The following is a 23,481-nucleotide window of genomic DNA, read 5'->3' as shown; positions in this document are numbered from 1 at the left end:
GGGTGTGTGTGCCTGTATATTGTGGGTGGTTGCATGTGTGTATATGTTGTGGGGGGTTGTGTGCGTGTATGTTGTAGGGGTGTGTGTGCACGTGTGTGACTGGCGTGAAAACTCTACAGATCACTCTGAAGCAAAGGTGAGGTGCAGCTGGCTCTGCTGGGGTTGGAGAAAGGTTTGTGCCAAGATGGAGCACAGGCCCTGGGTCAACGCCAGGACGTCCAGAAAGGCGGGCTGATCCCTGGACATTAGCCCAGCTCCAGCAGAAGAGCCATAGAGCAACAGGGCATGACCCCACACGGGCCCTGAGGGTGCGCTTCAGGGGAGGGCTGAAGGTGGGAAGACCAGCTAAGAGACTGAGGAAGGTGTCCAGCCAGGGCCGGCTCTGGCCGGACCCTCTTTGAGATCAGGCTTTCCTAAGCCACTCCTCCCCCGTCCTCAGGGAGTCACACAGGCCTCCAGGTGAGGGCAGATGGGGCAGCCCATCTGTCCTTGGGCCTCTGAGATCCTGGTGTTGCCCCAGCAAGACCTCTCTGAGGATGGGCAGAGGGGACGTCTCGAAGGTGGGCTGCAGCCACATTCCAGCAAGGACAGGAGGGGCATGACGACAGCGGGGCTGCAGCCCCTGCCTGAGTCCGTCCTGAGCTGCCCAGCGGCACCAGGAGCCCACCTGCCAGCGCTCGGGTTTGCAAAGTCCTCAGCGCTGGACCTAGTGGAGTTCCCCACCCACTGGAGCCCCAGGGTTCCTGCACGGCCACCTTTATACCCAGAGCAAGTTGGGGATGCCCCCACGGGACATGGACCAACCAGGCCACATGGTTGGCAGCTCAAGAATCCAGCACACACACGCATACACACACACACACAATTTACACATGGACATGGGCACACAGTGCTCACACATTCACAGCTCCACCCATCACACTCACACACTCACAAGTATATCAAACAGACCCCATGTGTGCCACACCTCCTGGTCAGGAAAGGCTGCAGGAAAAGGGCCCGGTGAGTTCCCAAGCCCTGCACTGTGGGACTCTTGTGCCACAGAGACCCCAGTACTCCTCACAGCCACTTGGAAGCTTCCTTGGAACAGGGGAGCAGAGCAGTGGGAAGTATCGCCGGCCCCGGTAACAGTCCCGCCTGGGTAGGACACTCCCACCCACCAGGTCCCCCTGTCCTCAACTGGTTCCCATCCCTCCCACCTGTCTGCTCACCCCATGGAGGGGGCAGACGGAGCACCCCCAGATCACTCGCCCCTGGAGGGGCAGCCGGACCCCCCTGGACCACTCACCTGCACAGCGCACACCCGCGTCCTCCTTATGCCCACAGTCTCCGCGGCCCCACGGCTCCGCCGGGCAGCCCCACAGGGAGGCCTCGCTGCCCCGGCACCCCACCTCATCCAGCCACACGGGCCCCGAGCCTGGTCCAAAGGCAGCCCCCGCCACGGCGTCCACAGCCCGGCCGCACCCCAGCTGCCGGCACACGACCTCGGCGTCCGCCAGGTCCCAGGAGTCATCACACACGGTGCCCCAGGAGCCAGCGTGCCAGAGCTCCACACGGCCCGAGCAGCGGTCCTCACCCCCACGCACGCGCAGCTCGCCCTCCTCTGCAAGAGGGGCCTGTGGTCACCGGGGGGCAGGACCCGGATGGGAGAGGATGGGGAGCCGGTTGCGGGGGGAGAGGGGTACCTGGGCAGCTGCCCATTGAGGAGCAATTGAGGGCCTCCCCGGAATCCTGCGTCGCTGTCCCTGACGATCCTGTTGGGTTTAAATAGCGGTTCACCAGGTGTAAATGCTCAGAGAAGCCTCAGAAGGGAACCTGTGGAGCCCAGTGAGCCCACCACCCCCAGACATGGGTGAATGGCAGCCTCTGTGGATGACCTGTCAGGACACTGAAGCTGCCTCGAGGGCCCCCAGAGTCTGCCCACCTGCAGTAGGTGGCAGGGCCTACCTGCACAGGTGATCCAGACCTCCTCTCCACGGGTGCAAGAGTGCGGGTGCCAGGGGGCTGAGGGGCACTGCCACAGCGTGGAGCTCCGCAGCCGGCGGCACTGGATGTTGTCCACCCAGGAGGTGCCCAGGCTAGTGTGCCCCGGCCTGTTCTCCAGCCAGCCCCGCTCCCCACAGCCCAGCTGCTGGCAGATGATGGACAAGGAGGCGTCCTTCAGGGCGTTACTGCACACGGCCCCCCACGTTCCGTTGTGGAACACGTCCAACCACCCAGCACAGGGCCCGGCGCCACCTCGCAGCCTCAGGGCCACTGACTCTGGAAGACAAGCCACTCGGGTCAGACAATCTCTGAAGGAGGAGGCCAAAACCAGGGGCTCCCAGCACCAACACCCATGCCAAGCTAGGGCATCTGACATCCAGCTCACATCCACCCCACATCCCCATCCACCCCCACCCAAAGACGGGAGCAGCTGCCCACAGGGAGCCAATTTAAGCCCCAGCTCTAACACTGCAATCCCTAGTAACTCCACTGACTGTAGAAACCTGTCCCTGGAAATCACTCACATACAGAATAACCCTTTTAAGCAACTGTAAAAATTCAACAACAAAAAAGGAATTAGCCCGATCTCCGAGTGTGTCACTGGCCCTGGCTGATCAGCGCCCAAGTAGTGTCTTGTCACCCTGGGGCGGCGAAAGCCCAGGAACAAGGGGTGTGTTAAGCCGACGACAATATGACCACATAGTGGAGTAGGACACAGCCCTCTGAAAGTAAGTCAAAAGGGCCCGCAATACATCAAAATACACACATGGGGATAAGCCGAGGCATTGAGGCATGAATTGCATCTGACGGGATCCTAACGAAGTGAAATAAGTTAGAAAATAAATGGCAGGAATCACACCTGTGACAGAATACAAGCGGCCACTCAGACCCCCGCCGTCCCCGCCCCTCACCGAGTGCACTCCCAGCCCTGGGTCTGGGCTGACCTCTGACCTTCCGCCAGCCAAACGCACGGGTGAGGGTGACCGGTGCGCGCTCCACGCCTGGGCCTCATGAGCGCCTGCCTGCCTCTGATCTCCCCTGGGAACCCCGCTGCTGCCAGGCGGAATCGGGACAGCAGAGTCCCCACCCCTGCCAACAGCCAGCCCCCTGCAGAGGCCTGTCCGCCAGCGAGAACCAGCAGCTGCCTGAGGAGCCCAGCGCACAGAGGAAGGAAGAGCTGCAAGCTGAAAACACAGTGGAAGTTAGACCTGCCTCCAAGGACAGAAAGACCAGACCGGCCACGAGCGAAGTGTGAAGTGGACAGCGCCTAGAGACCCTCTCCCCCGAAGCAGGACGAACGAGCAGAGCCCCCACCCCCACCAGATGAGTGCCAAGGAGCGGCCCTGGGACGGCACTCGGGTCTCAGCACCCACCTGAGCAGAGGGCACCGGCGTCCTCCTTGTGGCCGCAGTCGTGTCTGCCCCAGCCCCTCGACGGGCACCGCCACAGCGCGGCCTCGTGGCCCTCACAGGCCAGCTCGTCCATCCAGATGCGCCCGGCCCCGGCCCCGAAGTGCGCGGCCCCCGGGGCGCCGAGCGCGTGCCCGCAGCCCAGCTGCCGGCACACCACCTGGGCGTCCCGCAGGTCCCAGCCGTCGTCACACACGGTGCCCCACTCGCCCGCGTGGAGCAGCTCCACGCGCCCCGCACAGCGGCCCGGCCCCGCGGCCAGGCGCACCTGGAGGCTCCCTGCCGAGGGAGAGGCCGAGTCAGGGCGCGGGGCCCCGGGAGGGCGTCCTGGGGGCTGGGCCCGCACTCACCCGAGCACACGACGCCCGCGTCCCGCGACGCCCCCGCGGACACCAGCGCGGCCGCCGACACGTTGCACCGCGTCAGGCGGGGCTCGGTGCCCGCACAGCGCACGCGGCTCAGCCCCAGGGGCACCGCCCCGCGCGCGGGCGCCGCCGCCTCGTACGCTCGCTCCGCCGCTCCGCAGCCCAGCTGCCTGCACACGACGGCCGCGCCGCGCAGGTCCCAGGCCTCGTCCAGGACGCGGCCCCACACCCCGTCCAGGGACACCTCCACGCGGCCATCGCAGCGGCTCTGCCCGTCCCTCAGCCGCAGGGCGTCGGGGAGACCTGGGGGCGGGGTGCGGGACACTGCAGGGCGGCCGGCCGGCGGGTGGGACCCGGCCCGTCCCGGGCCGAGGACGCCGCCTCCCGGCGCAGCCCTGTGCGCTCCCGGCCTCCCCTCCGGCCGCGCTCGTGCTGACCCACCTGAGCAGACGGCGGCGGCTGCGTCGCCGGGGCCACAGGCGGGCGCCCCCAGGGTGCTCACGGCGCAGCTCCACAGGTAGGGCTCTGTCCCCACGCAGTGCACCTCGTCCGGCCAGGGCGCGGAGGCCCCGCCCCCAAAGTGACCCCCCGGGGGTGTGGCCACCGCGTTCCCACAGTCCAGCTGGTGGCAGAGGACCGTGGCGTCTGCCAAGTCCCAGTGGGCCGCGCAGAGGGGCGCCCAGGCCCCCCGGACCTGGAGCTCCACGCGCCCCTCACAGGCGCTGCTGCCGTTGACCAGCCGGAACTCTGCAGGGGGAGGGGGTGTCGGCGTCGCTGCCCCCGCGGGCCCTGCTGTTTCTTCCCTTCACACCCAGGGTGGGGCTCCCGGGGCCCCTTCTCTGCCAGCTCCCCACCCGCCTCCGCGGCAGCGCCAGCACACACATGTGTGCAGGGCTCTGTGCCGCCTTGGGGTCACATCCCTCTGTCCCCAAAGCCTGCTCCCTCTCCTTCCTGCCAGCAGCCCCCCGAAGCAGCACTTCCTCAAGGGGAAGGGCTCACCTCCTGGCGGAGGCCCCTTGGAGCTGGGCCAGACGCACCCCGAGAGCGTGGGGGCGGCACAGAGGGGCCTGGCAGGGAGGGGGCAGGGCCCAGCCTCGGAGCCCCCCTCCTGGCCTCACCTGAGCACCTGAGCCCCGCATCCTGGCCGTGCCCACACCGGTGCCCCGGCTCCCGAGGGCAGAGGAAGAGCAGGGACTCGGTGCCCGCACAGCGGAAGGCCTCGGCCCACACGAGCCCCGGGCCCTGGCCGAAGTGGGCGCCCTGGGGTGTGGACACGGCCGCGCCGCACTGCAGCTCCCGGCACACCACGTGGGCAGTGGCCAGGTCCAGGTCAGCGTCACAGACGGTGCCCCAGGTCAGGCCACGCCTCACCTCCAGGCGCCCAGCACAGGAGTGCTCGCCACCCACCAGCCGGGCCTCCATGTGTCCTGTAGGCACAGAGAGTTCACACCATCCTTCCCTCCTCAGTGTGTTCATCGGTACTCCCTCCCACCCAGGGACCCCCCGGGGCTGCCCACACCCACAGTGGTCTCTTCTTGCATCCAGTCCCTCTTACAACTTCCTGGGGCCGTTGGAGCCCCTCACTTGCCACAGCGTTGGTCCGCAGTGGTCACAGAGCAGTTGTGCCCAGCCCTCCTAGACGGCCGTGTTCGTGTTCCTCCCCCCACAGCCAGGCTGCCTCTAAGCACTTCGTGGTGGCAAGTGCCTGTGACCCTGAGGTGGCAGGTGGAGACGGGTACACCCAGTGGGCCTCCTGAGGAGCATGGGACCTGGGCTGCCAGCTTCTCGTCCCATCCAGACCAGGGAGCCCTGCGCTGTTTTGTTGGCTCAGGCAGTTGAGTAAACTCTGAAGCTGTCTGGTGTGTTTCCAATAAGCCCCAATTACAGTTGAAGTTAGCCCAGAGATTCTCAAAGCTGGCTGCACCCTCCTCATGTGGGGGGGTGTTGAAAAATCCCCTAAAGGTTCTGATGGATTCTCCCCATGAAGGGCCCAGTGGACCCCCAGAGACAGTGATCCCCCGGAGACAGTGATCCCCCTGAGACAGTGATCCCTGAGCACCACAATGCTGGTCACTGTTGCGCCTCCTGGAGAGAAGGGCAGAGAAAGGCACCAGCCGGCTGCCCTGCACCTACTCCTCCTGCTGCTCCTGTGGCTGAGGCTCTGGATGCCAAGGTCCATGAGCACAGACCTGCCACGCCCCAGCATTCACTGTGCCCCGTGGGTGAGCCTGGGCGTGCTTTCTCATCCCTCCCGCCCCTTTCTTTATTGAGGTCACTGGGGCTGAGCTTCTGTCACGAACAAGCAGGGCCTGGGCCATCGCCTGAGATCAAGGTTGGGCACAGGCCAGCCTCCTCCCACCCCACCTCACCTCCCAAAGCAGCACCCTAAACCATCCAGCTCTTCCTTTAGACACGAAACGCACTTTCAAAATTCCATCCTGCACTGATTCTTTGATGGCAAGGCCTTCAAGCGTGTGTGTGCAGCAGGAGAGCGACCACTTACATGGCTCAGGAGCCTCTCAGAAGAAAGTACTACTACCTCTGTTAGAGAACCCTGGAAAGGCCTAATCCAAGGAGGAGGACCGTGGCATTTCTGGGGAGAGTCCTCTTCCTCCCCTGGCCTCCAGGAAGCATTCCTAAAATCATGAAACACTGGGCACCAGTTCTTCATTGAGAGGTCACCCAGCTAACCCCACAAGGGGACACAGAGACCAAGAACCTCAAAAGTTACGGGCAGCCCCAGGTCAACTGGGGTTAGGCCGTGGACACCGGATCTAAAGGGTCACAGGGCTCTAAAGGATGGGAGAGCGGCCTTCTTACCCGAGCAGATCACCTCATCATTCGAGACACAAGGCTTGAAGTTTGCCCAGTCGATCTTGCAGTTCAGGATGGTTGGCTCAGAGCCCTCACAGACAACAAACTGCTGCCCCTTTCTGGGACCTTCTGTCTCTGGCAGGGGGCTGGGGGCCTGCAGCATCGAGCCACACCCCAGCTCCTTGCAGAGGACGGTGCCAGCCTCGAGGGACTGCGGGTCACAGGAGGTGAGTGTCTGGTTGGAGTGCTGCAGCCCCGGGACGCCAGCACAGGGGCTCCTTCCACCCACCAGCTTTATCACCACCTCCAGACCCCCTGCAAAGCAGGAGTGAGTGTCAGAGAAGAAAGGCAGCCATGCCACCAGCCTTGCAGGCTCACCTCTCAGGCTGCAGGGTCCTGCCTGCTCCTTGGGGACTGGGTTCTCCCTGTTTCTCACGGCCGAGCTCCCAGGCCCCCCTGCCTGGCTCCTCCACTCTGTGTCCAGAACAGTCCCCGGGAGTCCTGGCTTCGCCTCTGAGATCCTGCACCGGCCTTCCAGCACCCACCCCTGCCCTGCCACCCCCACCCACCCCGAACATTCTACCAGAGGAGGACAGGACGCTCACCTCCCCCACCCAATAAACTCCACTTGCCACTCCCGACCCCCACCTTGTCCAGGATCCCAGTCCCACCTCAGCCTTGGGCACAGAGAACCCCACCACCCATGCTCTGACCCCTGCCCCTCACTCCCGTGCCCCCCAGCCCCCCTCGTCCAGCACCCACCCCCACTTCCTGTTGATTATTCCTCTTTTCTGAAAGTCTGCACTCCCAGCCCCATCCCTGACCCCACAGCCCTGACTGAGCCTCCTTGGAAGTGCTGCCAGGTCTGCATGCGATTCCTTGCAGCCCACCCCGCCCCCCGTGCGGGTCTTCCTCCACACACACGTTCCGAGCTTACAGCTTGATGAGTATAGGCAAATGCGTCCGCGTGTAACCACCACTCAACCAAGACCCAGCCTTCCCACTCCCCGAGGGGTCGGGAGTTTGGCGAGAATCGCTTGCCTGCTGAGAGTGTCAGGCTCGGTTCCCTGCTGAAACTTTGGGCGCCTCTGAGCGCCCCTCCACCAGCCAGGCTGGACTAGCATCTCCCTGACTCCCCGACCTGTGGAGCGGGAATCTCATCGCCACTCTCGAGTCATCAGCCTGAGGGCCACATAGATGCAACTTGCCCATATGGACACTGCTCAGAGCACTGGGACGCTTCTGAGCCCGGTCCCCAGGCCACAGGCCCTTCCTGTGCTTCTGTGATAGCTGCGCACCCATGGCTGGTGGGGCCCCTTCCCTGCCCAGTGGGAGCAGGACTGCAGGGTCACCTCTTATTCCCAGGTCCAGCACAGGCCCCAGTGTGGGCATCAGAGGAAATGGGGGGTAGGGGCAGCCCTTACCCATGCACATCACAGCTGGCACCCAGTCGTGCGGACAGGGCCGAGGGCCCCAGGCACCCAGAGTGCACTCCTGGATGGAGGACTCGTTGCCCTGGCAGGTCAGGCCGTGCAGCCAGGGCTGAGCCATGATCTCAGGGCCCGGGACCTCCTTGGGGGCACCCAAGGGGGCCCCACAGTCCAGCTCCCTGCAGACCACCGCGGCCTCCGGGAAGCCCTAGGTGTCTGTGCATGCGGTACCCAGCTGGCCCTGGTGGCGGAGCAGCAGGATCCCGTTGCAGCGGGTGATGTGAAGGAAGATGGTCAGCTGCTCCTCAGGGGCTGCTCCTGTGGGAGATGCAGACTCCGGTCAAACAGCACCATGCAGACTCTGCCCCCAGACCAGAGGGGTCTTTCCAGGAGCCCAGAAACAGGTCCCCCAGAGGCCCACGGTCCTTTCATGGGAAAAGTACAAACCTGTTTTGAGTGAGCTCCTAACACCCCCAGCAGCACTGACCGTTTCGGGGCCTCCGGGCTGGCCATGCTGGGGTCCTCCTCCCCACCCCCGATGCCTGCATCTTCATCATGAAGGTGCTGCAGAAGGAGCCCCAGGGCATCTGCCCCAACTCGGTCTGGATCCCTGGGGCCTTGGGCCTCTGAAGCAGCATCCAGGCCCTTCTTTCCAAACCTCAAGGCTGCCACCTCCACCCCCAAGAGGACAAGGGGGCTCTGAGAGCCCACCACGGGGCAGGCGAGGACCAGGCCACCGTGACCACCCTCCCAGGGCTTTCCTAGCAGGAGAGGGGAGGGACTCATGGTTCCTGATCCTCCTGGAAAAAGGCAGGACGTGGCTCGAGGTGGCTGGGGAAGCACGGGGACCTCATGAGGGCAGGCTGGGTTGGCTTGTGGGATGGTGCTCAGGCCCAGGTGAGGGTCAGGGAGAGGGGGCAGGTAGGTGAGCATCCAGAGACCCCAGGTGTGGGAGGGACCAGCAGCAAGGGGCCAGAGCAGGGCACAGCACCGTCTACACTGCCCCCAGGGCAGAGGGCCCATCCTCCCTGCCTGCCCATCAAGGCCACCAAAAACCTGCTCATGCTCCTTCACCCAGCTCTCCAGAGATGGCAGGTGCACACTCGCACACTCACACACATGTATGCACAATCGCCTGCACACTTGAGAGGATTCAGAATCCCCTCTGTCCCTGTCCTGACTCAGAGGATAAAATCCCTCCCGAGGGGCTCACTGCCTGACCAGGGCAGCCGTGTGGCCAGAACCCACCTGCAGCAAGACCAGAGTGAGGGCCAGCCCCACCCTGGCTCCGGTGAGAGGAAGGCCCGGCAGTGGCGACAGCTGGAGGAATGCCCGCCTCTCCCAGGTGGTGTGTCAGGGCACCTGTGTGTTTCCTAACAAGGCCGCAGCCGGAAGATAGGGCTGGGACACACAGCTTATGCAGGACACCTCTATGGACAGGAGCATCCCCCCCGCAGTCCCAGCCCAGAGAAGGGCAGGGAGAGTCAGCCAGGTCAGGATGTGGGGTCAGGGCAAAGCCGGCTGGGGCCACCGCTTGGCACCGTGGAGGCCTTAGGGGATTTCCTTGACATGAGAGGAGACTGGCTATCAGTCTGAGACTCAGAGAAGGAAGACTGAAGGGCTGCTGGGAGACCAGAGAGGCCAAGAGAGAAAGGTTAGGAACGGAGGGAAGCAAAGCTAAACCCGACCCCCTCCCCACCTCGCAGACCCTCCATGGCTCCAGGCCCCTGCACAGAGGGAGGAGGGGAGCTCCTGAGCCCCTTGGACCAGATGCTGGAAGCTTCGTGGGGGTGGCAGGGTGTGCGTGGGGGCGACGGGCAAAGTGGGGAACGGGAGGTGGTGAGATGGACAGTGTTGGAGGAGATCCCAGACAAAGCACCCACGGTGGTATTTTTACCAACAAACTGTATTTTTAAATCATTCTACACGGTAAAACATCTCAGGAATCATGATTAGTCACGAATGTCAGAACTGAGGCTGGACCCCTGGCACAGGGCATGGGAGCCCATTCCAGCCATACCCAGGGCCGAGCAAGGCCCACCCTTCCCAAGTCAGCCCATCTGCGCTGCCCCTGGAGCAGGAGCAAGACACTCACCTGGGGGAGCAGCCTGGAGGATGAGCACAAGGGGCCCAAGGCCCAGGAGGCAGAGAAGGAGCCTCATGGAGCCGCCTGCCCAGCTGCCAAAGTGAACGCCCCGGGGCTGGGCCTCTGCAGTACAGGCAGAGGCTGGGGCGAAGGGGCCAATGAGGGCCCAGAACTCATCAGTGGCTGCACCTGTGATGCTGCACACACAGGCAGCCAGTGGGCTGCACAGCCCCGCACACCCCCGTTACCCTGTACGAGCAAGGAGGGCGGCCCCGGGCGGTGCCTCCATCTGGACAAGCATGCCTCTGGGCAGAAGGTGCGGCTGCACAGGCCTCAGGGGGCTGCCCCGGTCACTGGGAGGTGTGCAGCTCTGGGTGCCTGGCACCATTAGGGTGCAGGTGGGCGAGGTCCCTGTGCCCAGGACAACACCAAGCCACAACCTGGAAAGGCAGCTCCGTGCCCAGCGAGTTACCTGAAGTGGGCGTTCCTCAGCCCAGGTGGCGCGGCGGCGGGTGCAGGCTGACAGTGGGGGCACAGGGGAGACAGCACGCCTCCAGGCAGGGACGCTAGGAGTGGGCACTGCACCAGTGGGAGGGGGCTTCAGGAGACCCAGGGAGGCTGCCACCCTAAGTCGAGTGGTCAGGGAAGACGCGGTAATAAGGACCTGAAGAACGGAGCTGGAGAGTGTCATAGGGAAAAGCTTCTGGAGCAGAGGGAGCCGGTGTCAAGGCCCTGGGGTGGGAGAACCTTGCCTGGTCCTGCAGCAGCCGGGGGCCCTGGGGCTGGGGCAGGGCAGGGGCAGGAGAAGGCACACGGAGATGACTGACCTCCACCCGGGGGACAGGAGCCCCAGGGGGCCTGAGAGGACATGAACAGTGTGACCCTCACTCTCGGGTTGGCAGGGGAGAGACTGCAGGGAAACGGTCTAGGAGGGCAGGCAGGGGCCCTGGCCAGGGCTGGGCAGGGTCATGGCAGGAAGGGCCCTTTTGCAAGTGAAACTGACCACATCCACCAGATGTGACGGGGGAAGAATCGCAGGTGGACCCAGGGACTGAAGGAGCAGAGGTGAACTACAGCCAGAGACAGGCTGCTTTTGATACGAGGTTGAATTTTTCAAAGATAAGATTATTTGTGTTTGCACTTCGTTCAGTCACTTCAGTTGTATCCGATTCTTTCCGACCCCATGGATTGTAGCCCGCCAGGCTCTGTCCGTAGGATTTTCCAGGTAAGAATACTGGAGTGGGTTGCCATGCCCTCCTCCAGGGGATCTTCGCACCCAGGGACTGAACCCCCATCTTCTGCGTCTCCTGCACTGAAGGTGGATTCTTTACCAGTGAGCCACTGGGGAAGCCCAACATTAAATTTACCAAGATATAATTAACATACCATAAAATTCGCCATCTGAAACTAAAATGCAGTGGCTTTTAGTATATTCACAGCACCATTTAATTCCCGAACACTTTGTCACCCCGAAAGGAAACCGCGTGCCCACTGGCCGTCACTCCCCAGCCCCTCTCCTCGCTCTCAGCCCCGCCACTCGCCTGGCCTCTGCCCCCGGATTCGCCGAGTCTGCCTGTTTCTCACAAATGGAATCAGGCAGCACGTAGCTTTCCCGTCTGTCGTTGAGCTTCGTGTGTTCAGGGATCATCCCTACTGTGTCTGTGCCAGGCCTGTCTTCCTTTTACGGCTGAGCAGCATTCCATTGGGTGGATGGGCCCCCCTCCCAACTGTCAGTTAATGGACACTTCCGGGTGTCTTCCGGGTGTTGTGAATAATGCTGCTGGGGGTGTTTGTGCACAAGTCACTGTATGAATGCACATTTCCACTTCTCCTGGGTGTGCACCTGGGAATGTAACCGCTGTGTCACGGCTGACCTGAGGCGGCCTCTGAGGCTGGAGGACTGCCTCCCAGAGCAGCTGCACTGCTCACATTGCTGTAGCCCCGCATTTTGAGAAACTCAGAAGGACAACGCAGATAGTGGAGCGCGGTTCATTACACAGGCGGGCCCAAGGCAGAGTCTCCTCGCAAGAGTTCTGCTGCTGCTAAGTCGCTTCAGTCGTGTCCAACTCTGTGCGACCCCACAGACGGCAGCCCACCAGGCTTCCCTGTCCCTGGGATTCTCCAGGCAAGAACACTGGAGTGGGTTGCCATTTCCTTCTCCATCCGAAGAGTTCAGGAAAGGTCAAAAGGAGACACCGCGGGTCCATCCACTTCCCAGAATCCCTCTCGCCGGCATCCATCTTGGCTGAGCGATCATTCTGACTCAGAGTCCTTCCTGGCGGCGCACGCATGGCTCAGCCAAGATGGATGCCGGCGAGAGGGATTCTGGGAAGTGGACGGACCCGCGGTGTCTCCTTTTGACCTTTCCCGAACTCTTCTGCTTGGTGGTGGCTTCTTAGTTCCGTATTCCTTACCAGGACCTCCTGTCATAAAACAACTCATGCAAATGGTTAGGGTTAGGGTTAGGGTTAGTTACTAGAGAGCCTGGCCAGGGTGGGCAGTTTCAGTCAGTGTGCTTCCCCTAACACTCTTAGCCAAGGACCCCAACCAGTTTTTGTGAAAACTTTATATACCTTAAGTGTACGTGTCCAAACCCACCTCCCCAAATTCCCTGACACAAGTCTGAACAAAGGAAAAGAAAGATACAATCAAAGTTAACCCGTGATTCATACGCCTTAAGCCTAGGTAGTTAACAGTGGACAATTATCAACAGGCCTGTGGTCATACCCAATAAGCATAATAGAATTTATGATTCTATTCAGTTACACAGATAATTAGGGTATTCTTTTAGGCAACAGAGAGTCTAGGTAGGAGCCCTGGGGCTCTTCCTTCCGGGGGCCTGGTTTTCCAGGTGGTATGTCGTTTCCATGCATACTGGGCATAGAGCTCAAAGTCCACAGTCCGGCCCAAGATGGAGTCCTGCTTTCAAGACGGAGCCTGTTCTGTCTGTTTCCTCCTTCATCATGTCTGCCTCCCGAGTGTGAGGGCTCTGACTTCTCCGTCTCCTCGCTGACACTTGTTAGTGCCCCCGCAGTGGGTGCGCGGTGGAGTCTCCCTGTGGCCTTGCGTTTCCTCTCTGGCTGACGACGCTGAGCATATTTTCATGCTCTTGTTGCCCATCAGCACATCTTCTTTGGCGAAATGTCTATTCAGATCTTCCACCTAACTTGGAACGGGGTTATCTTTTCATTGATACGTTGTAAGAGTTCTTTACATTTTCTGGACATTTGACTCTTATTAGATATATAATTTTCAGATATTTTCTTCTATTCCAAAGGTTACCTTTTCACTTTCTTGATATTGTCCTTTGATGCATAAAAGCTTTTAATTTTGATGAAACTCAATACACCTTTTTTCTTGGTTGTTTATCCTTTGGGTGTCATTTCTAAGAAACCACTAAGTCAAGGTCATGAAGATTTATCCCTATGTTTTCCCTAAGAGTTTTATGATTTAACTTTTAAATTTAAGTCTTTGATGTGTTTTTTCTTTTTTCTTAAATTTATTTCTTTATTTTAAATGAAACAAAGATGAATATTTTTAATGATAAAAGGTACAATTCACAAAGAAGATAGACATCATAAACCATTACACACCTTAACAACAAAGAAACAAAGATACATAAAGCAAAAATAAGAAGAAATACAAGGGAAAATAAAAGTACATAATCATAGTGAAACATATTAACATTTCTCTGAGAATGTTTTATCAAGCACAGGAAAAATAAGAATAGGAGCATCTTGAATGATATTGAGAGGGTAACCGGCAGGAAGGCCAGGGGTCTCCAAATGGAGGAGACAGGCTGCGAGTGTCAGGCATTTTTTATCTCTCTCTTAAGTGGCAGGAGGAAACAAACTAATGTTAGATTTTTTTCCTCATCTCTATACAAATTTAAAAAGAGGTTTCTCTTAAAATTCTGTGTTGCCATAACGACACCTGGGTCCACCTGAACTTAACTTTTCTCAAACCTTGAAGTAACCGATTTTCTTATGGAAATGTTTGTCTTCAACCACGTCAATGAGCCATGTATTCTGTCTTCAGGTCGTTTCTGACTAAGACCCAGAACAGACTTCACAAACCAGTATGTTTTTTACTCACGCAAATGTTCTCTTAAGCTATGTTAATGAGACTGATTGAACCAGAGATCAAATTGCCAACATCTGTTGGATCTTCAAAAAAGCAAGAGAGTTCCAGAAAATCATCTATTTCTGCTTTATTGACTATGCCAAAACCTTTGACTGTGTAGATCACCACAAACTGTGGAAAATTCTGCAAGAGATGGGAATACCAGACCACCTGAACTGCCTCTTGAGAAATCTGTATGCAGGTCAGGAAGCAACAGTTAGAACTGGACGTGGAACAATAGACTGGTTCCAAATAGGAAAAGGAGTATGTCAAGGCTGTATATTGTCACCCTGCTTATTTAACTTCTATGCAGAGTACATCATGAGAAACTCTGGGCTGGATGAACCACAGGCTGGAATCCAGATTGCCAGGAGAAATATCAATAACCTCAGATATGCAGATGACACCACCCTTATGGATGAAAGTGAAGAACTAAAGAGCCTCTTGATGAAAGTGAAACAGGAGACTGAAAAGGTTGGCTTAAAGCTCAACATTCAGAAAACTAAGATCATGGCATCTGGTCCCATCACTTCATGGCCAATAGATGGAGAAACAGTGAAAACAGTGGCTGACTTTATTTTGGGGGCTCCAAAATCACTGCAGATAGTGATTGCAGCCATGAAATTAAAAGATGCTTATTTCTTGGGAAAAAAAGTTATGACTAAACTAGACAGCATATTCAAAAGCAGAGACATTACTTTGCCAACAAAGGTCCATCTAGTCAAGGCTATGGTTTTTCCAGTAGTCATGTATGGATGTGAGAGTTGGACTATAAAGAAAGCTGAGTGCTGAAGAATTGATGCTTTTGAACTGTGGTGTTGAAGAAGACTCTTGAGAGTCCCTTGGGTTGCAAGGAGATCCAACCAGTCCATCCCAAAAGAGATCAGTCCTGAATATTCATTGGAAGGACTGACACTGAAGCTGAAACTCCAGTACTTTGGCCACTGCTGGGGACCAGCCCTGGCTGATCCAGGGTATTCGAAGGAGAGACGGCGTAGGCAAAGATCAGGAAACAACTGCTTAATTAAACGTTAATTAAGGATATAAACAGTAATAGAATAAGGATAGCTCAGTGAGGAAATTCAGTGGAGAAAAGAGGCTGAAATAAGGATAGCTCAGTGAGGAAATTCAGTGGAGAAAAGAGGCTGAATAATTCAGCCAGAAGGTAAGAGAAAGAACGACATGGTGAGACCAAATTTCAGTGAACAAGGCCCGCACTTTATTTTCCAAAGTAGTTTTTATACCTTAAGTTATGCATAGAGGATAATGGGGGAAGGGGTAGAGTCAGGCAGCAAGCCAGGCTTTCTTCCTGCAAACTTATCATATGCAAAAGCTTAGGTGATTTACATCATCTTCTGGCCCGGAGGCCTGTTAACATTTTAAGACCCTTTCTTCAGAAAACTTATTTTTCTCTAAAGGTGATTGGTCAGGAGCCACCCTCCAAAAGCATTAGATAAAGTTGCATTCCTACAGAGCAAAGGTGTGGTGGGCTATAACAAGAAAAAGAATTAACTCAAGGGTCCCAGGTTACAAACATTAAAGCTACTACTTACACCAATTATATTAATCAATACACTGCCAGGGACACAGCAGGTAAGGGATATGGAAACTTAGCAGCAAACATTGGCCCAACAAGTGAAAATCCCTTCACCAATACAATTTCTAATCAATCTTTTTAACTACTCAAAAGAATCTGTGTTTAGACAGTTTAGAACATCTCCTGCCTCTCACAGTTGGGAGGCTCTGAACAATCACATGTGGCCGGAAAAACCTATTCAGGCAGGCTAGAGGATTTCCAAAGGAGTTTGTAGGTTGAAACACTGTCACACGCAGCAATTATTAACTGGAGCTGTAAGCTAACTCTTTTTTCAGAGAGGTAGTGGGGGACAGCCCCCCGTAAAGTCAGAGGTGTAGGTGAAAGCACAAAGCAGAAAGTAGGCAGACTCTGGTTTTGGGTGTAAATGCTCGAGAATTTCCAGGGGGACTCCTGAGGCTCGATCCCGCCTTTGCGTGTGCCGAGCCTCCTTCCTCATGACCTTTGTCATGGGCGGAGCTCCTCACGCTGGCTACCGGCAGTGATAGAATTCCAGTTGAGCTATTCCAGATCCTGAAAAGTGCTGCACTCAATATGCAATATGCACTCAATATGCAATATGCCGGCTCCCGGCAGGCCACCAGATGCAAAGAAATGACTCATAGGAAACAACCCTGAAACTGAGAAAGATTGAAGGCAGGAGGAGAAGGAAATGACAGAGGATGAGGTGGTTGGATGGCATCACTGACTCAACAGACATGAGTTTTAGTAAACCCCAGGAGTTGGTGATGGACAGGGAGGCTTGGTGTGCTGCAGTCCATGGGGTCGCAAAGAATCAGACATGACTGAGCAACTGAACTGAACTGAAATTTATGAGACTGTATTTGCTTGGAAACCTGCCTTTCTTCAAGATTCATGTCAATCATTTTATGGCCCAGGACAACTCACCTTGTGCCAATGTTATCTCAAAATGCATGTTGTGGGTGAGGGGCCTGGTGCCAGTCTCTGAGTTTTGAGACATTTCCTTTCTCTAATTAGCAGCCTGCTAATAGCTATGAAACATCTGGCTAAAGACTAGCAGGGGGCACTATTTCTGCCCGCTTCTGATGTCTATGTAAGAAGCTGTCTCTATCTCTTTTATACTTTAAACTTTAATAAAACTTTATCACACAAAAGCTCTGAGCGATCAAGCCTCATCACTGGCCCCAGATTGAATTCTTCTCCTCTGGAGGCCAAGAATCCCAGCATCTTTCAAGGTTCTGCAACAACCTTTCAATGTCACTAACAATTCAAATATAATAGATTTATATCTAATTAATTTATGTTAATCATATCCTACAGAAATCTATTTAAAATTTGGTATCTCATATGTTGTTATTAGATGTCCACAGGACATTTAGAAAAACTGGCAAAGTAGAATTCTTTTTTGTGTGTGTGATCCAGTTATACGTATACACATGTATTATTTTTGAAATTATTTTTCACTGGAGATTATTATAAGATATTGACTACAGTTTCCTGTGCTATACAGTAGGCTTGTTGTTCATTGCATATCTATTTTTTAAAGTTAGAAATCTAACATTCTATTTATACTAAGTCAAACAAGTGGAATCAAAATGTCATAAATGTTTTGGTTAGGCAAAAATTCATAAGTTTTCTAAAATATATATATTATACCTATTATTTATATATATGTATAGAAAAGCTTTTCTACTATGTTTAATAAAGGCTTGAGAAAGAACGTAGAAAAAAAAGAAGAGATAAGAAATTAGACAACTAAACTAAATGAAGTGGGAGCACTGGTTATGAAATAGAAAAAGTGAAACAAACTGGATAAAAGTAAAAATCCTCATATAGTCCAGGTGTTTTTAAACATGGCTGCTCATTAGAAACACATCTGGAGCTCTGACAAAAAAGAAAAAGCAATACCTGGGCACTTGTATTTTTCAAAAAATTCCAAGATAATTTTAAGTTTTGTTTCTGGTGAGCTAGGGGTCCAACTTTATTCTTTGTATGAGTATGTCCAGTATGTACAGGGCTTCCCAGGTGGCACTAGCAGTAAAGAACACGCCTGCCAGTGCAGGAGACATAAGAGACCTGGGTTTGATCCCTGGATCAGAAAGATCCCCTGGAGGAGGCCATGGTGACCCACTCCAGTGTTCTTGCCTGGAGAATCCGATGGACAGAGGAGCCTGGAGGGCTACAGGCCATGGAGTCACGAGCCGGACTTGGCTGAAGTGACTTAGCACGCACGCAGTCCAATTGTCCCAGCATCGTCTGTTGAAGCGACTGTCTTCTCCTCATTGGTCTCGGCACCTTTGTCAGAAATCAGTCAGCCGGAGGTGTGAGGGTTTATTTCTGGGCTCTCAGTCCAACTCTACATGTATCCTGACACCAGGGTAACACTGTCTTGGTTACTGTCATTTTGAATTAAGTTTTGGAATCAAGTGTGATTCTTCCATATTTTTTTTTTTTCCTTTTCAAGATTCTTTTGGCTATTCTGGATCCCTGCTTTTCCCTATGAATTTTAGGGTCAGCTGGTCAATTTCTGCACAAAGTCAGTTGGAATTTTTGTTAGGGTTAGGGTTAGAACTTTTATAAGGATTGCATTGAATCTGCAGGTCACAGAATTTGGGGATGAGGTGTCTGTTACACATCCACATGGAGACAGCCTGCAGGCAGCTGACCATGAGCAGAGAGTCCAGGGGAAGGCTGGGCTGCAGGGCTGACTCTGGGAGCCTGGGTGCCATGAATGAGGACAGAGAGAAAAGAGAAAGAAGGTCTCGTCTCTCTCAATGACGAGATCTGGAAAAGTTCTACTTCAAAAGACTTAGGGGGAAAGGAGGAAAGAGCAAAACAGCCCAGGAGGAGTGAAGAGAGAAAGGTGGAATGTTTCCATGCGCAGCGTGGGATTAACTAGTCAAATGCTGCTGGTGGTCACACAGGGTGCGACAGGACGCAGCAGGAGGCGGTTATGGTGACGGTGACCTGAAGGGCACCAGGCCAGAGCCCACCCTGTCAGTTCGGCAGGCGCCCGAGGGGGACCAGCAGGGCCACTGCCCAGGGGCCGGAGAAATGGAGTGTTGGGCTCAGGGGAGTGAGTCAGGGAGGGCGGCTGCTGGTGAGGCCCCGACAACAGGGAGCACGGAGGCTGTGGGAGGGGCTCGAGGCCGCTGGAGCCTGGCCTTCACCAGCAGGGGGCCAGGCGCGCTGCAGCCAGGGGCTGTCCTGCTGGAAGCGCAGAGCATGCAGAAGCTGGGGCGCAGAGCCTTCATCTTACTCACTGTGGTTTTTCAGTGACAGGGAAGCAAAGTCATCCGCTGAGAATAGGACCCAGAGGCTCAGGGCCTGAGGAGAAGGAGCTGTGACATCGTGGCGGCAGGAGACTCACAGACTGCGGCCCTTCGCATTCACACGGCCCCAAGCCCACCTCTGGCCACTTTCTTCTGCACGGTAACAATAAACAGAAAGTTGGCAACAGATAAGGCTGATTTAGTCCAGCCTGACCCCTGAGCGGCCTCCACGGAGATGCGGCAACCCAGGGCTCTGTCAGGAATCAGTCTCCATCAACACGAGGCGTTGACCCAGCCCTGAGCATCTCAGGGCCACAATCTCTGATGTGCTGGGTACCACTCACAGCTGCAGACAAGAGTCTTGGATGCCGGCCCTGAGGCTCCTGGAGGGTAGACACTCACATTATGGATCCTGTGGCCAAACCGTCCACGGTCCAGGTCAGCTGCAGCCTCTGATGAAGCCTCTGTCCCGGAGGGCGGGTGCTGCTGGTGGACAGGGCAGGGAGGAGCCACCTCTGCACGTCCCTGCACTCTTGCCTCCAGCCCAGTCACTCACGGAGGTGGGAGTGTGTTTCCACTCTCTAACTGATGAGAAGCCACTGAGTTCTTTCAGAACTCAGGGGTGGGCTAACTAGGTGGTTCCTGCCTGGGGTTTCTCACGTGGTTGTGGTCAGATGAGGGCTTGGCTGGGCTGCAGTCCACAGCCACTCGCCCACCTGGCTGTCAGCTGGGGCCAGCTGGCAGCGTGAGCACGTCTGAGTGGTGTCTTCCTGCAGCTTGAGTGACTCACCGTGTGGCATCTGGGTCCCCACAGGGGCCATTCTGAGGCCCACTAGAAGCTTTGAGGCTCGCTGTGACCCGCCTCAGAGTCTCACAACACCGCTTCTGCTCCCACACTGGTCAGTCAGTACCAACACAGTCCCAGACAGAAGGGAGGGTTGGCTTGCCCTCTGCGTGGGTGCAGCCTCCTCCTGTGGGTTCCACAGGCCCCAAGGGGTCAAGCATTGGGTCCCCCTTGTGAAGTGGCAGATTAATGACTTCAGTTTTTCCTGTAAGAACCTAGAAGAAGAAGAAGAAATTAAACTCAGAGTAAACAGAGGAAGGAAATAATAGAAATCAGTGTGGTAATAAATAAAAGGGAGGACAAAGCAATAAAAGTCATTAAAGGAAACAACAAACAAAAGAAAAGACAACCCACGCATTGAGAGAAAATACTTGCAGATGATGTGACCGATAAGGGATTAGTCTCTAAAGTTTACAAACAGCTCATGAGCACTGAAGAACTGATGCTTTTGAATTGTGGTGTTGAAGAAGACTCTTGAGAGTCCGTTGGACAGCAAGGAGATCAAAACAGTCAATCCTAAAAGAGATCAGTCCTAAATATTCATTGGAAGGACTGATGCTGAAGCTGAAGCTCCAGCACTTTGGCCACCTGATGTGAACAACCAACTCATTGGAAAAGACCCTGATGCTGGGAAAGACTGAAGGCAGGAGGAGAAGGGAATGACAGAGGATGAGATGGATGAGTTGGCATCACCAACTCGATGGACATGAGTTTGAGCAAGCTCTGGGAGTTGGTGATGGACAGGGAGATCTGGTGTGCTGCAGTCCATGGGGTCGCAAAAAGTCAGACACGACTGAGCGACTGAACTGAACATGACACTTAATGGCATCAAAACAAAAACCATTAAAAAAAAAAAATGGGCCGAAGGGCTTCCCTTGTGGCTCAGTAGTAAAGAATCCACCTGCTAATGCAGGCTTCAGTCCCTGGTCCAGGAAGATCCCACATGCCACAGAGCAACTAAGCCCATGAACCTCAACTACTGAGCCCATGCTCTGGAGCCTGAGAAACACAGCTTCGGAGCCCACACACCGCAGCTACCAGAGCCCGGGCTCTGAAACAAGAGGAGCAAGCACAGCGAGAAGCCCAAGCACCACAGCTAGAGAGGAGCCCCCACGCGCTGCAACTAGATAAAAAACCCTCGAAGCAATGAAGAACCAGCACAGCCAAAATAAATAAACAAAATTATTTCTTTTAAAAATGGGCAGAAGACCTAAGCAGACATTTTTCCAAAAGACACTTCCCAAGTGGCATTAGTGGTAAAGAATCTGCCCACCAAAGCAGGAGACGCAAGAGATGCGGGTTTGATCCCTGGGTGGGGAAGTTTCCCTGGAAAAGGAAACGGCAACGCACTCCAGCATTCTTGCCTGGAGAATCCCATGGACAGAGGAGCCTGGCGGGCTATAGTCCATGGGGTCGTAAAAAAGTCAGACACAACTTAGCAACTAAACCATCACCATTACAACCCCATAAGAACTTACTTTCTCCTGAGCACCTGAGCCCCGCATCCTGGCCGTCCCCACATTGGCGCCCCGGCCCCCAAGGGCAGTGGAACAGCAGGCACTCGTTGCCTGCACAGAGGAAGGCCTTGGTCCACACGAGCCCCGAGCCCTGGCCGAAGTGGGCGCTCCCAGTAGTGGACACAACCACACCACACGGTAGCTCCTGGCACACCACGTGGGTCACGGCCCTTGATCCAGGTCAGCATCGCAGATGGTGGCCCAGGTCAGGCCGTATCTCTCCTCCAGGTGCCCAGTGCAGGAGGGTTCGCCACCCCCCAGCCGGGCTTCCATGTGTCCTGGGGGCAGACCCTAGGTTGAAGCAGACCCCTACCTGAGGGGTAGGCAGGCCTCTGGGCAAGTCCCATGGGCAGGAAGGATGCAGGAGAAACAGCCCCCAGGGGCCCCCCGGGGGCTGGACGCCACTTGGACTCTGAGAGCAGTGCTCACGTCCTGCCCCTCAGGCCCCACAAGGGCCGTGGGTGGAACACAGCCACTGCAGCCCTGCACCCAGGGCCTGGGCCCTCACCCCCAAAGCTGGGGCTGCTTGTGTGACTGGCACTTTAATATTCCAGTCAGTTAAATCCTGGTGCCTGTCCTCACCTTGGCTGGTGCAGTCAGAACCCTGTGGGGGTAGGTGGTGTAGCAGAGGGTCATCTCTCCAGGTGACTTCAGGGCCACCAAGGAGAGAAGCAGAGTCCTAGGGAGGCTCCCAGTCGCTCTCCCTCCCAGGGCATGGAGGCAAGCTGGCCAAGCTGGAGGGCCCCTGCCCCTCCTCCAGGCAGTGGACGGCCCCTTAATGCACTGAGCATGGCTAGAGTGGGTGCCTCTGTCTCAGAGATCTTTGGGCTGTGTCTCCCTACCTGTGATTGTCATTTTCATTCTGTCTGCCCTCTGATGGAGAAGGATACACTAAGGTTATCCGTCTAGTCAAAGCTATGGTTTTTCCAACAGTCATGTATAGATATAAGAGTTGAACTATAAAGAAAGCTGAACACCAAAGAATTGATGCTTTTGAACTGTGATGTTGGAGAAGACTCTTGAGAGTCCCTTGGACTGCAAGGAGATCCAACCAGTCCATCCTAAAGGAAATCAGTCCTGAATATTCATTGGAAGGACTGATGCTGAAGCTGAAACTCCAATAGTCTGGCCACCTGATGCAAAGAACTGACTCATTGGAAAAGACCCTGATGCTGGGGAAAATGGAAGGTGGGAAGAGAAGGGGATGACAGAGGATGAGATGGTTGGATGGTATCACCAACTCAATGGACATGAGTTTGAGTGAACTCCGGGAGTTGGCGACGGACAGGGAGGCTTGGCGTGCTGCAGTCCATGAGGTCGCAAAGAGTCGGACACGACTGAGCGACTGAACTCCCTACCTGTACACAGCACCTGGGAGCCTGTAGGCAGCTTGCCCAGGTCCAGGAAGTTCAGATTGAACCTGTAGCTGAAGATGCTGGACTGTTTCCTTACAGTTCATGACCTTAGGCACTCGGCCCTCAGGGACCCCAAAGAGGTAGGGTCTGGATGCCTGGAGCGCAGAGCGGCTCCCCAGCCTCCTGCACAAGACACCCGCCTCCATTGCGTGCAAGCCACCCTTCAAGACAGGTCTTCCCGTCCACGGCTCTCAAAGGTCCCAGCACAGGGATGCCCACCACTCAGTCCCTGGGTGGCCAGCGTCCCACCTGCACAGCAGCACAGGAGCCTGCCTTCCTCACCTGAGCCCCGTGGCCATGAGGGCCCCACTCCACACGCAGGGATCATGGCACTGGGGCAGAAAGGCCGTTCCCTCCCTCCCAGGACCCCGGAGAGGGAGGCAGACAGCAGGTGCATCGAGCTCCCCCAGCCAGGTGCCCAGCAGCGTGGCAGGAACGCACCCCTTGCCCTCTGGCTTCCAGAGCTTCGGTGGGCTCCCCGCCAGAGCGGAGAGGGCCAGAGGCGAGCATCGCTCAGCCACAGGGCAGGCGGTGGGGTTGGCCTGGGGGTGGGGGTGGAGCGCCGCGCTGCAGATGGTCGTGAAGGTGACAGTCCCCTGAACCCTGAAAGGGCTGGGGCGTGAAAAGCAGCTGGGGAAGTGCCGCCCGGCCTTTGGAGAGGGCACA

The 23,481-nt window shown here is 56.1% G+C and overlaps 1 protein-coding gene across 1 annotated transcript; it reads right to left on the bottom strand.

Moving 5' to 3' along the window:
* Positions 1 to 1,051: 1,051 nt before the first annotated feature.
* Positions 1,052 to 22,961, bottom strand: LOC147344603 (scavenger receptor cysteine-rich domain-containing protein SCART1-like). The gene is made up of 14 exons (XM_086378086.1): positions 22,759 to 22,961; positions 21,362 to 21,570; positions 10,339 to 10,501; positions 10,100 to 10,287; positions 8,452 to 8,765; positions 7,927 to 8,212; positions 6,581 to 6,889; positions 4,879 to 5,289; positions 4,202 to 4,507; positions 3,746 to 4,063; positions 3,360 to 3,674; positions 1,948 to 2,262; positions 1,686 to 1,754; positions 1,052 to 1,603 (listed from the first exon to the last, which is right to left on the bottom strand). Exons 1-14 carry the CDS (start codon positions 22,959 to 22,961, stop codon positions 1,176 to 1,178), a joined length of 3,834 nt encoding a protein of 1,277 aa, XP_086234212.1. The 3' UTR covers positions 1,052 to 1,175.
* Between the last annotated feature and the right edge of the window lie 520 nt (positions 22,962 to 23,481).

Source organism: Bos grunniens, chromosome 26, assembly GCF_055505025.1.
Source record: "Bos grunniens cultivar Pamir isolate PY7600 chromosome 26, Bosgru_T2T1.0, whole genome shotgun sequence".
Classification (NCBI taxonomy): Eukaryota; Metazoa; Chordata; class Mammalia; order Artiodactyla; family Bovidae; genus Bos; species Bos grunniens.
This window is presented reverse-complemented; position numbering and strand designations above follow the sequence as displayed.